Below are 17269 nucleotides of genomic sequence, written 5' to 3'. Positions count from 1 at the left end.
ATTAGTCCAAAATCATTGTGTTTGGAATAAGAAGGGTATCACCTTTACCTTAACCTTAACAAATGCAAGCAAAAGATTTCACCCAGACCAGTAGTTTTCACTAAACCTTTGTTCCTCAGTGCACTTTGATCCGTCACTATGCTCTTCAAACTCACGGCCTTTGAGTTTGTGTTATGCAAGTATGGTCTAGTAGTCTGTGCATTTGTACTTTGAGTACAAGTTTTATACTTTGGTCAGTCTAGTTTCTACTGCAAATGATGGCATGATTTTACTGAATTTTGGCCTGTTCAGTTATTAGATGGTTGACCAGTCACATTAAATATTTCAACAAATTTTATCATTATTTCAGATGTTGTAAATGGCCATCACTTAAAAAAAGAAACAAACAAAAAAAACTTTAACTGTTTGCAGTACACTTAACCATTGTGTGTCCTTAAGGACATTTTTGTCTTTTACATAAAAAAACAAAAAACAAAAACAGTGTGGAAAAATGTGTGTGGGAGGGGGATCACAATTTTTTTTTGTGGGGGAAGTAGTTATACCCTGGGTGAGTAATGTCAGTCAGTTTTAGTCCAATGCAGTAACTTTAACTAGCATTTTCGGGATAAAGAAAATCCTCTCTGGGTCAAAATGTCCTGAACTGTGCTCCAAAGCTTCCAATTTTTATGACAGGTTTTTTGACATGGACATTTTTGTCTTCTAAGGACCTCAGAGTAACTTTTCTAAATTGACGCACAAGAGTTAAATGGTCGTTTTCTTATAAGTACAAATATTCCTCTGTGCGAAGTCACAAAAACACCATATATAATAATTATACAGGAATTATAAAGCATGTCACGCTGCAGTCACTTCTTGATATTTCACATGACCTGACCTATTATTTATAGTATTTGGGTTTTTTTATGAGGGAAAGTAAAACCTTTGATTAGTAAACATCCTACCCACTTACACCGCTGTTTAAAAAACTGAAAATATGATGGTGTTGGTCAGGGAGATTATGGTTGTGTAATATCACAAAATGCTCTTCTGTAAATCTGACAGCACATGCAGAACTGAGAGCAAATAAGTGCTGTCAAACGAATCAAACGGGAACGCAGCAGTTTACATGCATGTGAGAATATGACAAAGCAATAATAAATTGCAGAGTCATAGATTCAGTCACATGCAAAACTAGTATGTGCTTTGAAATTGCTCATTGTGTGTTTATACATGTATTCCTCCAGGTGTTTTGGCATTATGGACTCTGGTCACACACATAATGTACCTTCAGGACTTTTGGAGGACATGGTTAAAGGGACTGAAGTTCTTCTTGGTCACAGGCGTCATTTTCTCCATGGTTTCCATCGTAGCGTTCATCTCCTTCCTCGGTGTTGCCGTCTCCCACAACGAATGTGAGTAGAGATCCATACTGAAGCACATGAAAGTCATGAATGTTTGCCTTCACATTTTATTTGTAACATTTAGGTGTAAACTAAATGTTCATTCGTAGTCTCAGGTGAAATGTTTTGAAGAGAAAGTGGCCTTCAGGACATTAAACTTTCTTTTTATTGTGTGTGTGTGTCTACAGCCCTCACAGATCCTGCCAGTCTGTACCTGTCGTGTGTGTGGAGCTTCATGAGTTTGAAGTGGGCGTTCCTGCTGGCCCTCTATTCTCATCGATATCGCAAAGAATTTGCCGACATCTCCATCCTCAGTGACTTTTAAATATACACACAACAACACACTCGTGCCCAGAGAATGGAGACATGCTTGGCTGTTACCATTTGAAATGGACCAGGAACACTCAACGTGGAGAGTCAGAAAGCTTTCGTGTTTTTAGTATATCAATATACGACATTAGTGTATCACTTCTCTCTCTTTCTACTGTTGTCTGTTTAGGCAGTCTAGTGTAGATCTTGTTAGACGCAAGAGTATGTTGAAGGACGTCATCTGTACGTTTTAAACTTTTGACTTTTTAATAGCTCTGATCAATGTCAATATTTTCACTTTAAGTATGTATCGTTTATAGGTATTAAGAGGAGTCTTTTGTCTTTCTCCTTGCTGCTCTTTTCTTGTTGTCCTGAATGTTTTTTCTGCAGTTTCACTTTGGGCTATTGATAAGTGACAGGTTTTTATTAAGCTGATCTGTCACTAAAAACCGATTTCTCCTGCTGCTGCATAGCATTTAGGTAGCTGGCTGTTGGTTGTTAAATAAGCACTTTATTGTCTAGACAATGTGGTTTAAACAATCGCAAACCTTGTGTGTGAATCTTGAGGCTTTATTGACGAGGGAAACGTTGTTTGGAAAGGCTTTTTGTTTTATACTTTTATGACCCCAAAGCAACATCCAGCACACATTTGAATTAAATGAATGATTCAATCAAGTATTTTTGTAGCATTTTTTTGTAGACAAACAGGGTTAGTGATTTTCAATATTTACCATGTCTGTCATCTGAGTGTTGTCTAGTATAAATCCATTCATTCTCAGATAATACTGCATGCATATCTTATATTATGTTGGGATTTCTTTTTATATTTACACAGAAACGTTGTGTTATACTGTTTGAATGTGATGTTGGCGTTTGCCTAACATTTCAGACACTTTTGTGAACATATCCATTATATTGTATTGTTATGAAATTACTAACTTTATGTATGTGTGAGCAGGCCATTAATAAAATAACCTGTTATGGTAACCAGACACATGCTTATTGATTTCCAAACTGTTTTAAAAAAAATACAGCTTTATTTCATTCTGAGAACAGCAAAACATGTTGGAGAAAACATAAAAGCCTACAAAACATAAAAAGCCAGGCAAATGATGTGATGGCATTTCACACAAAAAGCTTGTAGAGCAATTTGGTAATAAAAAATAATGAAATAAAATGAATATCCTCAGAAATTAATATCAGCCCAAATGGTCTTGCAACTGACATAGCAAAAAGCACTTTGTACCCTTTTCTTAATGTTTGCTATATACGTAGTTTACATTCAAGGATAGCTGCCTTACATGTTCATTGAAGGAATCACAATAAAAAACAATGTAAAATGTCTCAGGATTTTTTTTACATTTTTAAATGGATGAATATAAAGTGCAATTAACAAAAGCTTTTAGAAATAATAAATAATAAATTGTCAAGACCCTTCAACTGCACCAAAGCCAGAGGACTACTGTCATTTCAAAGACTTAGATACATAAAATTGTAGTCATTTAACATTCCACATTTAAACGGTAACCCATTACACTACTGTTCAAAAGTTTGGGGTCAGTACGATTTTTTCAAAGAACCCCTATATTTATCAAGGCTGTATTTATTTAACCAAAAATACAGTAAAAGAATAATAACGTGAAATGTAAAAACATTTTTTTAGATTTATGTCTGGCAAAGCTGAATTTTCAGCATCATTATTCCAGACTTCAGTGTGACATGATCCTTCAGATTTCATTCTAATTTCTGTTGATTTGATGCTCAAGAAACCCTTTTTTGTTGAATTACTGTTGATGTTGAAAACAGTTGTGCTGTTTATATATATATGAAGACTTCAGATGCAAAAGCCTCTAAGTGCCATCTGAAATTTTCTTCTAAAATGAGCATTTTAATCAAGCTCGTGTATTTAAGTTCAGTAATTTCACTTTAATGACAATTAATAGGTAATTTTCATTGCCATTAAAGTGAAATAACTGACCAAACATACAAGCTTGATAAAAATGATCATTCTAGAAGAAAATTTCAGTGGCACTTAGAGGCTTTTGCATCTGAAGTCTTCATATATATATATTTGTGGAAACCGTGCTAAAACATTTTTTCCAGGATTCTTTGATGAAAACAAACTTTAAGCATCCTAGAATTAAAGCATTATTTATTTATTTTATTTTTAGAAAAGACTATCTGACCCTAAAAATTTGAACGGTAGTGTATATACCCATGTTATATATAGATGATCAAACTCCTTTACAAAAATTCTGGATAAGATGTGTGAAAACACCTTTCACTTAATGTTTCTCATACATGTTCACTATGATATCCTTGTTTGACATTTCTCAGAGGCTTCATGTGCAATCTATAATTGCAAAATAAAAAAAAGAGTCAGGATTTGAATAAATCACACACTAGATGTGATTATGACAGTGAAGTTCTTTTGTTCATCTCAGTTCCTAAGGATTGTCTCCTGTCTCACAGTAATATTACAGTAGCTTCAGTCTGTTAAAGCACAGGATGTCCAGCTTCTGCTTGGAGAGGAATGAAGTCTCTCAGAAAAGAAGTAAGACTTCTACATTGAATCATCTTCATCATGCTCCATTGGCTCATTTAGGAAACTACAAAACAGATACAAAGCAAGAGCAAGCTCAATATATTTAAAAGTTTTGTTAGTTTCAGTTAATCTCTAGCCACGTTAGTCCAATATGCTAATACTGAAAGCTCATAGAGTGCAGCGGCTTACAACCGCTTTTTCAGCAGGGTTGGTTGTTCAATTTTCCCATAGGGATTTTAAAAAAAGAAAAAAAGTCTTTGTTAAAGTGTTATAAGCCGTGAACAAAACCAACCAGTCACATTACAAACTTCTAAGCAAAAAAGTATTTGAAAAACAAGACTGTACTTTATGGATTTATTGAGAAAAAACCTAATCCTATGAAGCATTGTGAATGACACAATCGAATTAAAACCAATAGAGAAATACAAATGTATTCATTTGCAGTTGCATATTATATACATAAATAATATATTTAAAATTCAGTGCAAAATATTCAGATATATACAAATATTTAAGTATTTTTATAGTGTAAAATGCTTCATGGGAGAGTGTGTTCCCTGTAGAGCTTTTTTGCTCATCGTGACACTCTGATTGGTGGAGATTTTGGAAGAATCATGGGTAATGTCGTTTTTTACCAGGAATTCCACAATGACACAATATTCTTTAAAACGTAAGTTGAATAAAAATAGTAATGCAAACTCTTGGCTTCAGCAAAAGCATATACCCTCGATTTACAACCTCGGAGTTCACAGCAGGTCTGTCTATAAAAGTTACTATTAAAAATAAATTTCCTTATGGAGAAAATGAGTGGAATTTTTACACAGGGAACCTGAATGTTTCACTCTATACTGTTGTCTTACCGGCTTCTGTTTGGAACATTCATAGTAAGGCCACCCAGGACTAAAGCAGCTTCAGTGCCCGCCGAGTATCTCCTCTCTCCTTTTACATAAGACAGAGACACAGTCTTCAGCATAGAGTTCGCTGAACGCCAGTACCTGCCTGAGAGGGAGACAGAGAGAAGTATGAAAAGAAACGATCATCAGAAAATAAACATAAACAACACAAACTGAGCGATTCTCACTCTGAACACGCAGTACCGTCTCCAGAGATGCGATCGCGTTGGCACAGGGAGTCCTCAGTAATTCCTCCTCAGATAAAGGCTCAGGCTGGAGAAACAAACCATACTCAATTCATGCAATACCCACGGTGTCAAACATGTTCATGTTGGCATCTGTAAGCACACACACACCTCATTTCCCACGAGAGCACTGACACAGGCTTGAGATGCGTTGCAGAGGGATAGGAGGTCATAACCTCCCTCTAACACCAACACCACTCGACCTTCAGCCAACTCCATTAATTTCCGGGTCAAGAACCCGAAACCTGAGACATATCACATAAAACCTTAAACACCCAAAACCATATTCGGTCAGTGGCACACATTCTGACACAAATGTCACACGCTAGAGGTATCGGTCACATTCGTCATTAGTTACAAAAACATCAGCGAGTCTGGATATAACAGTTTAAAATGTGTCATATGAGAGCCTTAATGACTTGACACATTCACGATAGCTGACATGGACATATCAGTCATGATTTAGCCAATAACGTTTGAGTATCAACAAAAATGCTAAGTCATTATAAGCTCTTCTGCTTCCCATCTGAAGGACTCTTATTTTTATTCTTAGGGGAAATCCTACAGAGCACGAGAATGCAGACAAAGCACAAACACTCTCAAACTCAGATTATATAATCCTCTTGCAAAACCTAGTGAGCTAATGAGGCAACAAATATATATATATATATATATATATATATATTGCACTATCATTTGGAAATTGAAGGCACAAAGTCTACACAGTTTGTGTTTTTTATACGTACATTTTGCTGAGACCATGTATCCACCCAGAGAATCTGAGTGACCCTTTGCAGCATCAAAACCAGCTGAAACCAGCACCACATTTGGGGAAAACTCATGAGCAATCGGCATAACTACGGTTCTATAAAGAGAGACACAATATTTGATGAATTAGTACATGTAGACTTAATAGTGGCACCAGATGAAACTGCAAACATGATTCCCAGAAGAAAGAAAATCTTGCAGGTTTGGAATAACATAAAGGTGAGTAAATGATGACATAATTTCTACCTTTGGCCAAACCATCCCTTTAATGTGAGATTAGAATGACACTAAACACACTGAAATGACTGCAGAATATTACCTGAATGCAGCTAGGTATTCTGCATCTCCCATTGGAAGACTCAGCCCTCCTGACCACGCCACATTTACATTATAGCCTTCCCCTCTATCAGATCCTATCTGCAATACAGTCAGTTAGTTTACATTTACATGCAGACATAGCAGTATGACACTTAAAGAAAGCACAGATTTGCTCAAATATCAAACACACTTTATAGTTTCATAGAAGAATATACACAAAACAAACCATGGAGGGTCCTCCAGTGCCATAGAATAAAGAACCATTGTCATAGTGATGCAGGGATATGTAGAGGACATTAGGATCGGTGTAGAATATCTTCTCAGTTCCATTATCATGATGAAGATCCTGACAAAAGTGCAGGGGAGTGCAATGATTAATAAAAACACAAACCTTTTGGAAACTTAATTGATTCATACACAAATTATCGGCAAATTAAATTGAAAAAAGTATGATTGTTGAAGGCAAGAAGGAGATCAGAAATCAGGACAAGCTCAAAACTTAAGAAATCCTGACTAGACACAGTACCATATACACTATCTAAATCTACAACCCCATTTCCAGAATAGTTGGGGAAATGCCATAAATTCAAGAATCTGTGATTTTGTTAATTCTCTTGAACGTTCATTTAACTGACAAATGTACAAAGAAAATATTTCCAATGTTTTCATTGACCAACTTCATTTTATTTTGTAAATATAAACCAGTTTTGATTTTGATGGCTAATACACACTCCCAAAAAGTTGGGACAGAGTTACTGTCACTTCACCTTTCCTTTTAATTACACTTTTTGATCATTTGCGAGTTGAGGATACCAATTGTTGAAGTTTTGCAAGTGGAATATTTGCCCAATCTTGTCTGATACGAGACAGCTGCTCAACAGTCTGTGGTCGTCACTGACCGATTCTCCGTTTCATGATGGGTCATTTTCAATAAGAGACAGATCTGGACTTCGCACCTGTCACTGATGAAAATCTGGTTGGTCCCTTTCAACTTTGGGACTGAGAACTCGATGTCCTTTTTTCAAAAACCAGCTGAAACATGGACTCATCAGACCACAGCACACATTTCCACTGTGTTTGAGACCATCTGAGATGAGCTCGGCAGCTTCTCCGCATAGAACTGATCTAGAGCTCTCTCCTTGCGTAACAGAGATTCCAGTTGCATTTCTTAATGCAGCGTCAGACTGTGTTAGGTGAAAATGGTTTTCTAAAGTACTCCTGAGCACATGTGCCTGTATTTTACACAGTTTATCATGCAATGCCATCTGAGGGCTCAAAGGTCACGCACATTCAACAGAGGTCTCCTGCCTTGTCCTACACAGACTGAGATTTCTCTTGATTCCCTGAAGCTTTTCACAATATCATGAATGGTAGATGGTGAAAGACATACATTCTTTGCAATCTTGCATTGAGAAATGTGATTTCTCTCTCTATATCATTTCTCTCATGATATTTGGCACAAAGTGGTGAGCCATGACCCATCTTTGCTTGCAAAGACTGAGATGCTCTTTTACACCCAAATACGATACCCTACGAACTATTACCAGTTCACCTGCTCATTGTGAACTCTTTCAGAAGAGATAATCTAACTTGGATAATCTTTTCACTTTTAATTTGCCTCTGTCCCCACTTTTGTGTAGTGTGTTGCAGCCATCAATATCAAAATGTGTTTATATTTACAAAATACAATTGTTGTTGAGTGAAAACATTTCTTTGTACTTTTGTTTGTAAAAAAAAAGGTTCAAGAGAATTTAAAAAGAAATCACAGATTGTGAATTTTATTGTATTTTACAAAAAAACTTTTCTGGAAATGGGGTTGTAAAATCTCACGGTCAAATACCCTTTATCAGTAAGTGGAAATATGTGTAAGTCTGGAAATAAATCCACAAAGGCAAATAGTGTGTTTTTGTGTGTCTTACCCAGTCGACTATAAGGATCTTTTTAACCTTCATTCGGTCCTGAAGCTGTTTAGCAGCAATGGCCACAGAATTAAACATACTGGAGCCATTGTAAGAGACACAATGAGAGAGATCAGTATTGTAGTGCTACTTAAAGTCAGTATATATATAAAAAAAACTCTTATTGTGAAAGTTTCATTGATGTACATTATAAAAAATAAAAAAAACAAAAAAACACACACACATAGTAATATACAGCAATATTTACCTAAGCTACCGTTCAAAAGTTTTGGGTCGGGCAATGTGTTTTAATGTTTTTGAAAGAAGTCTCTTTTGCACATCAAGGTTGCTTTTATTTGATTTAAAAAAAAACAGTAAAACAGTAATATAGTGAAATATCACTGCAATTTAAAATAACTGTTTTCTATTTTAATAATATTTACTCATGTGATGGCAAACCAACGATGTAAAAGTCAATTTAACTTTAGTTTTGATCATTTTAATGTGCCCTTGCGGAATAAAAGTTTTTAAAGATCGTACTAACTCCAAATTTCTGAACGGTATGTTATTACTGCTACTGAAATGTATATAAAAAAAATGCTATTAAATATTATTCTATATATTTTCTTGCTGAACATCCCGTTGTACTTTACGCGAAAGTGGCTGTGAACACCAATGCATGTTGATGTTGTAAAGTGCAACTCACTGTGTTTGAGAATGCGATGCATGGTGTCCTGAGGGGGTGACCAAAGCAAACCCATTCTAAGGATGAGTCAGAAAAAGAAGAAGTGAGAATCTTTGTGGTAATAGGAGAAAGAATTGTGGACAATAGGAATCTCACCCTTAGCTCTCCTCGAGCCACATGCAGAGCCAGCTCGATCACACTGCCGAATGCCATATTCAGTGCTGCCGTACTGCAGGAACTATTTGATTTGGTTTTTGAGAGCCCAGAATAAAGAAAACTGCGTTGCTCTGAATGAACTGACTGTAGTTCCTCATAAGTGGCCGGCCTGCCTTTAACCCACTAAAACACAAGCACACACACATGGATGTAACTTCTCACCACTGCAATAAGTTACAGCTATATGATTTGTTCAGCATTGTTTACCTCACACTGACCCTTGAGGCCACACTGCTGCAATCTTGACCATATACTTCTAATTCTGTCACCTTGTTCACGATGAAAGCTGATATCTCCACAGTCACACACAGGATTCAGCATACGAGAGTCATACACCAAACCTACACACACATATACATACAGTATAAATGCATTTTATACAACAGTTACAAGAGTGCTGATATTCAGTCCAACAACACTGGGACTTCACGATCTTCCTGTCACTCCGCTTATCTGTGTTTGTGTGTTTCGGACAGAGAGTCTGTCTGTCATTTAGTGGTATAAATACTTTTATTAACTTTTACTTTTCTATCTAATCTATTTTACATTTCTTTGTCAATTACACTGTTTTCCTTCTCTTTTCTCTTTAGAATCGATACCTGACTAGTGAATACAGAGAAAAAGAGCTGTTGTCGACCCTTTCGCCAAATAGGAAAACTTCAACACCCATAATCCACTGGGCATGTTGCCATCCAAGGCCACTCTGGTCTGCTCCTATTGGATAGAACGGGTTGCCAAGTTTACGGTTTTCCCACTGAATTGGGAATTGCGTGCTAAAGTTGACATATTGCATAGATTAGATTGACTGAAATGTTTGTATTGAAATATTTTATCTTCTACCAATGATAAAACTGTGCTGGAAGTTAAGTTTTGTGAAGGAGAGACACAAATAAAGAGTAAACTTTGTTCATTTACATATACTACCGACATTGTAACAATACAAAAAGTGGGTTGAAACTTGGCTAACTTGCACTTTAATATTAACTTCTTAGTACTTAGAATACTGTTTGGTATTTGGCATGTCACCATTTTTTATGACAGTAGTGTTTGAGATGCATGATCTCAAGTTTGTCTAAATTGTGCTTCAATGGGAGCTAGAACACCTGACCATCTGTACAAAGGAATTCACATGCTCAATGACACAAATTTCCTTATTTGATTAGTGACTTTATTATTGCTAATAAAGTATTATTTAGTATTATTACCAAATGCAAAAACATTGAAATATTTCTTAGTTTCACCCCAAACTATTTTCCACATGATGTTTTAATGGATGTTTTGTTGTGACACCCTCTTTCCTCCTACCTGTGGTGTATTTTGATTTGCTCCTTACATTCCAGGCAAGAGGAGAGGTTAAATGTAAAGGCAGATTTCTGTGAAAGGTGTCTGGAGAGGATTGCACGCGTGCAAGTTTCCGGTGGGTTTTTTTGTTTTGCCAATCCCAATATTCTTCACTGTGCAGTTCTCCCGGGGTATTACTGCAACAGTTATCAAGCCGGGCTTGAGATGGAACGCTTACTACTGCTCTTGCTCTCTGTCTGTCCCTTTCCAGCTCTTCAGGAGACACAGGCCACACCGAGCGAACAGGTACCTTATAAAGAGATAGAGCTTGTGAAAAAGAACTCTGTGTGTTTGCGTGCAAAAACATTTGCATTTGCCTCACCTTTTTTGGAGCGTGTTGTTGGAATGTCTCCTGTGGCCACTGCTGATGGTACATGGGGTGTGGAACCATAAGCGTCTGAGTGTGTATGTGCGTATAATGCTGAATAAAAGAAGGTTCCGACTGGGTTTTGCTCAAAGGCCTATGTGACATCATTACACAGTGTTCTGGGACTGTGAGAGAGAAAGTGCAAATTACACTAACTTTTTCTTTACACCATTTTATAAATTTTTTTGCACTCAAGATGAATGTGTGTTACCTGTAAGAAATTGTGGATGCATGGTAAAGACCTGTGTACGCAGTGGCTGTAAATGAGCAGTTGAACATCCAGACAAGAGGATGGGGTTCTGAACGCCAATGTTCAGGAGATCAGGAGATTCACCCTGAGGAAAAGCAGCTGGGTCAGTATGATTTTTTTTTTAAAGAAATTTTATATTTTTAGCAGGGTTGCTTTATGACAGTAAACACATTTATAATGTTACAAAAGATTTCTATTTTAAATAAATGTAAAAAAAATAAAAAATTATAATTTTTAAATCACAGTTTCCACAAAATTGTAGCACAACCAATTACAACTGTGATAATAATAAGAAATGTTTCATGATCACCAAATCAGCACATTAAAAATATTTCTGAAGGATCATGTGAGACTGAAGACTGGAGTATTGATGCTGAAAATGTAACTTTGCCATCACAGGAATTAATTACATATGTATCTTAAAACTGAAAAAAGTTATTTTATTTTGTAATAAAATTACATTATTACTGTATTTGAAGCTTTGGTGAGCATAATATACCCTTTTCCAAGTATGTTATATATATATATTTTTTTTTTTAAATGAATCTTCATTTCTATAATTAAAAAAAAAGAAGTTTTCTCTCAATTAAAAAACACTGTTATGCAGCTTTACATCGATTAAATCTGAATTATTTTAGAACCAATAACGAACCTTGTATGATGATACGGAATAGGTCTGTGGCTCTTGACGGCTCATCCTTTTATCTGGTGATAAACTTCTCTTGAACACTGGAGCAAAATGCAAACAGCATGTCACTACAGGATCTTTGCTTTTTTGTTTATGATAGAGATGAAAAATATGACACTTGAACAGCACTTAATACACACCCATAAGGTCAGATGCTCTAACAGCAGGGGGCGCACTGGTTTTACACTGCAGTGGGTTCTGTCTCGAGTTTACACTTCTCTTTGGTCGCAGCTTTAGAATTGGCTCTGAGGCTTCTCACAAACATGCACACAAATGTATGTTTACAGTATAAACACATGAAGACTACTCGTTAAATAAGCTCTTCGATGTTTGCTCATTTCAAGCTCACATGTTTATTTGAATGTGTACATGTGTCACCTGTTCTTCTTAATGGATTTTCCTCCTCAAAATAAGAGTCAGGTGTGTTGGATGCACGCAGCTGTTGTGGATCCTGACTTTCAGATTTCCTGAGAAAAAAGAAAGAAAGAAAAAAATCCAATTTCACAATTAATATTCAACCTACAGTATATGTGTACACAGTTGTGGTAAGAATTATTGCCCCCCTTGGTAAATATGGCTAAAAACAGCTGTGAAAATAAATCTGAATTGTTTATCCTTTTAATCCTTAATTAAAAAAAAAAATCGAACCTGTCATTGAAGCAAAACATTTGCAAGTGGGAGGAAACTATTAAGAAATAAATGTTTTTACCAATACATGTTGGCCAGAGTTAGTAGAACCCCTACAAATTCTTATGAGTATATTCTCTATGAAGTATATTCCCATTAATATATATATATATATATATTTATATATATATATATTTATATTTTAGCACACCATGGTGACTAGGAACGTGAAACTTTGTCCAGCCATGACTTCCTGCTTCACAGGAGTATAAATATTTCCTAATAATCAATCACAATGGGTAAAAAAACTAATAATATAGTTCTGGCATTACAACTCTTGAAGTGTTTAGTATGGTAATTGATATAAACAACATCTATAAGTTTGGTCTTGGCAAAGTTATGCTATCCTGCTGCTATGCTGCTGGTGGTGGTGGTGGTTATTGCTACTGCAAATACATACAGGACATCTGCTGTAAGAAAGTAAGCCATGCTGCTGCTGCTGTACAAAATAGCATACATGAATTACCCATAGCAAATCTATAGAGGTGGAGCTGGGGAAGGTGGAGGGTTTCTGAAAGCACGCTATAAACTGCTACGGCAAATGCTGACCAAGTATTTAAAGGTTGAGCATCGAGCTCATTGGCTACTGATACAGGAGGATCCAATCAGCTGTGCCCTATTGAGAATGATGTGATCGCACGTAGATTGAGTTAAGGACCTATCAACATGTGCCATCTAGTGTTTCATGACAGAACTTCGTATTTCTGATGTGCAGCAAAAGATTGTTGAGCTTGGAGGCTACAAAAGTATTGAATAAAAGGGGGCCAATAATTGTGGCCAACGTGTATTGGAGCAAAACATTTATTTCATGATGAGATTTTCCCACCATTTTCAATTGTTTTGTCAATGAAAGGTAAGATTTTTATGATGTTTTAAAAAAAATATACTATCAAAAGGATAAACCATGCAGATTTATTTAAAAAGCCTGCTTTTCTCATATTTATTTACCAAGGGAACCAATATTTATACCTCAGTAAGGTGTAAGGAGACAGTAATGGCAGGTTTTTATTGTTTGTAACCTGATCAGCCTCTTGCGAATATGTTGATTTAGTATTCGTTTCACCTTGTCACTGGCAACGGCACCTGCCAATCACAACAATCATCAAATCACACCAGACCAGACAAACTATGTGTTTAGAAACACCATATGGAATACAACAGGGTCACAAATTAACCACGGTTTTGGAAATAAATGGACAAGCCATTCTTTTACAGGCCTACAGGAAAAAATGTTGCCCCTGAAAATCAATCCAACGGGCCAAATTTCAACCCTTATTAACAAAAAAAAAAACACACACACACACACACAAAAAAACCGACACTGGTATACAATAAAAAAAAATATTTGTAAAAAAACAAAAAACAAAAACATGAGTATACTCTGTTCACTCTTCTTTTTATTCAAAGGCTGATTAAATGGCTGTTTTCCCACTTGTGCGCTCTCCCTCCCTCTCTCCAGCTTCCTGTGCGGATGTTGAGACATCTGAATAATGAGGATGAGACAGAATATCAGTTCTGAAACTGGAATATTGAATATCAATGGTTCCAGAACAGGCTTGTTTCAAAATTACACTGCAGTATGCATACTAACCAGGGGCTTTGGGTCTATGTAGATATCTATATTACAATTGTAAATAAAGTAAATAAATAAAGTTAGCTAAATCTGAGATTCAGATGTTGCAAGTGCACGCCAGGTGCATTTGACTCAATCAGAAATGAACAAAGATCTTTTCCACAAAATTCCACAAATTATGATATAATATAATAAGTAATTAGTTTGTTATTGTTTGGTTTGTTATTTCTACCTTTTATTTGCAATCATATTAAATGACAGAACTGGAGTCATCAGAAATCAGCAGATACAACATTTACATTAATTGAATTGAATTGAATTCATATTTTAAAACGTGCAATAACAAAAAATGGGACAGTGGATCAGCAATGCAGGACTTAAATTACAGCCCACCCCCCACCCCCCAAAAAAGTTACAAATAGATCACACCAGTTCCCCTAGACTAGAGCAAGAAGTCATTTAATCAGCTTTTCAGTTTCTGTAGTGTCTTTCTCTGTATTTATTTTATTTTTATTAACTCAACACACACCGAAACATCACCATTTCGTTGTATGCTACCGCAGAAACCATGCTGCACTCAATCTGGGCTGGATCACTATGGTAACCCTCCAGCTGACAAGGAAGTGCTCTATTTAAACGCACATTGAAGAAACCCATCCACTTCCTGAAGCTAAAATTAGAATTGTTTGTCTGATTTAGGGGTGATTTATGTAAGTAGGTATGCTATTCTCATCCTACAATTTACCTGACCTATATATTTGACTTAAATGGCTCTTGGGAAACATTTCAGTCAAGATGACAAAATCATCGCAATGCAGATCAATCTCAAAGTCTAACTTCCAAAAGTTCTGGGAAATTTTTTGCAGCTCAAAAGCTTTTATTTATCCATCCATTAAGATTTAAGAATTAATAAAAGAAGCTGAAAGACTAAAAAGTGCAAATCGCACACTTTAAGGGTTCCATATACACACAAATATAAACACACAAAATACACACGCAACCTAGGTGATTGACATGCTTATATATATATATTTTTTGTTCTAATACTAAACTAACGAAACCAAATAATCTTACTCAAAAAGATGCAAAGTCTGACCAATAGTTCAATCCAAAATGAAATGCTATATTACACTTCCACCTTTGATCATATGAATGCATGCCATTATATTTGACCTATTAAGTTACAAAAATATTACAGGAAGCCTGCGATGTGGCAGAAATTTCATTTGTCTATATGGTAACTAACTGAATATAGCAAATAAAGTTTAAACACATGCAGGTCTCTTACCTGTCACATCAGCTTTTCCACCTCTAATACGTTCCCAGGCACCAAGTGCTCATCTAAAAATGACACATAACATGCATTTGCACTTTCTGGCTGGCCACTTCAAAAAACTAAAAGCAGAACTACAGAAATCTGAATTCAAACCACCTGCAGACGACAGCGAGCTCCAAAGGTGTGATTTCGTTGAGTGACATCTAGCTACATTTATGTTCACGCTGTCAACTCTGAAGCCCCTCCTGTTGAGCTTCCTCTCTTCTCACTACAACAACAGTTGCTTGCTTCTCTCTACGAACAAATCTATCAATGATTTTGTTTGGAATCCCTAAGTTGTGCATGCAAATGATTGATATCTTATTGTCTGCAATAGCCACAATTTAGCATGCAGAATGGTTTGCTGCCAGAGTCACGTAAAGGAAGAGTGTGTATTTGAAAGATAAGGAAGGTAGGGCACACGCTATTATCTGGTGCCACCCTTACCAACTAATTTACAGTAAAGGGTTATTCTGGGATGGAAAGTCAAAAGACATTCAAGTTAGAAAAATAAGTGAGGCGCACTAAAAGCTAAAAAAAATGATCAAATCACTATAGAATCCGTTAAATGAACAGGAGAGACCAGTTTTATATTTTGCATTTCAGGTCACACACCATAACATGTTTACATATCCCTCCTCCCATCAACACAAACAAGATGGTTCCATTATATTAATGAGGACATAGGCGCAGTGGTTTATATACTGTACAGAAGTGCTGATATTTGCCCAAACCCACACAAACCTGTTGATATGATGCAAAACATGATTTGGCTAATTTAGGAACTTCTCATATAGCGAGGACCACTTCAAATGTCCTCAAAACATCTTGTTTTATTTTATTTATGAAGTCAAGACGTTGGTCCATTCTTTTCATCCATTCAAAGTCCAAAATCTGAACGATTTTGGGCCAAAACTAACTAGTTATTTCAAATTACAATTAGACAAAAAGTGCTACAACCATCCTGGGCTGCGTTTCTCAAAAGCATCATAAGCCTAAGTAGATTGTAGAAGCATTGGTTCCTGATGCTCATGATGCTTTTGAGAAACGCAGCCCAGGATGGGGATGCTGCAAACAAATAGTGGAAAAAATTATATTTAAAATTTAGTTGTGTGTATACATGAAATCTTCATGAAATTAAGTCTTTATTTCATCCTTTTCTCACATTTTTAATCAATGACCTGGTTAAAACTTAAAAGGTTTATATATGAGCCAATTTTCAGGTACTTTAGAAGAGGTTTGTGGTTCTGTGGCTTTTTTTTATTGTCACATCTGCATTTGCACTGGCATCAAATGAATGATTTGCTTTATATGATCAAACTATTTGTTATCAACTCTGCATGATGATATGTAATGGCCCTCCAATTTGAACATTGGAGCTCAACATGCATGTAGTGTTCCTGTGTAAATGTATGTCTGTGTTTGCTTTTGCACCTGCTCTACCGCTTTACCGGAAGCTTTGACCCCCCCCCCCCCCCCCCCCTTCACTGAGACTTTCTCATTCTCTGTTTGTGCGCTCTATCCAGGTCTGTCTGATACCTGGGCTCTTTGCTGAGACAGTAGAGAGGACTATGTGGTTTTGCTCAGAAACACACGCGAACAGGCTGCCCCATATAAGAACCACCCCAGGCCACTCTTGCACAACCACCTGCAGAAGCATCTCACTTTCAATACGAGCCGAGCCCATGGGTGTCCTCCGTGTTTGAAAGTTAAAAACACTTAACTATTTTGTGTTGTTCCAGTAAATACATGTGCTGACCTCACCGCACTCCTTTCCATTTGCCCAGATCTG

The 17269-nt window shown here is 36.3% G+C and overlaps 1 protein-coding gene across 1 annotated transcript; it reads right to left on the bottom strand.

Moving 5' to 3' along the window:
- Nucleotides 1–527: 527 nt before the first annotated feature.
- hdac7b (histone deacetylase 7b) lies at nucleotides 528–17164 on the bottom strand (the record flags this gene model as incomplete). The annotated part of the gene is made up of 21 exons (XM_079628544.1): nucleotides 528–1408; nucleotides 5094–5232; nucleotides 5315–5399; nucleotides 5483–5616; nucleotides 6118–6236; nucleotides 6459–6556; nucleotides 6684–6803; nucleotides 8377–8455; nucleotides 9062–9117; nucleotides 9197–9379; nucleotides 9464–9597; nucleotides 10562–10847; nucleotides 10920–11089; nucleotides 11176–11299; nucleotides 11867–11943; nucleotides 12043–12153; nucleotides 12281–12369; nucleotides 13609–13672; nucleotides 14022–14072; nucleotides 15451–15498; nucleotides 17017–17164. The coding sequence occupies 21 exons, from the start codon at nucleotides 17162–17164 to the stop codon at nucleotides 1267–1269; spliced, it is 2457 nt and encodes an 818-aa protein (XP_079484670.1). The 3' UTR covers nucleotides 528–1266.
- Between the last annotated feature and the right edge of the window lie 105 nt (nucleotides 17165–17269).

Source organism: Phoxinus phoxinus (assembly GCF_949152265.1).
Source record: "Phoxinus phoxinus genome assembly, chromosome: 11".
Lineage (NCBI taxonomy): Eukaryota > Metazoa > Chordata > Actinopteri > Cypriniformes > Leuciscidae > Phoxinus > Phoxinus phoxinus.
The sequence above is the reverse complement of the archived record's forward strand: the minus strand, read 5'-3'. Positions and strand labels throughout refer to the sequence as shown.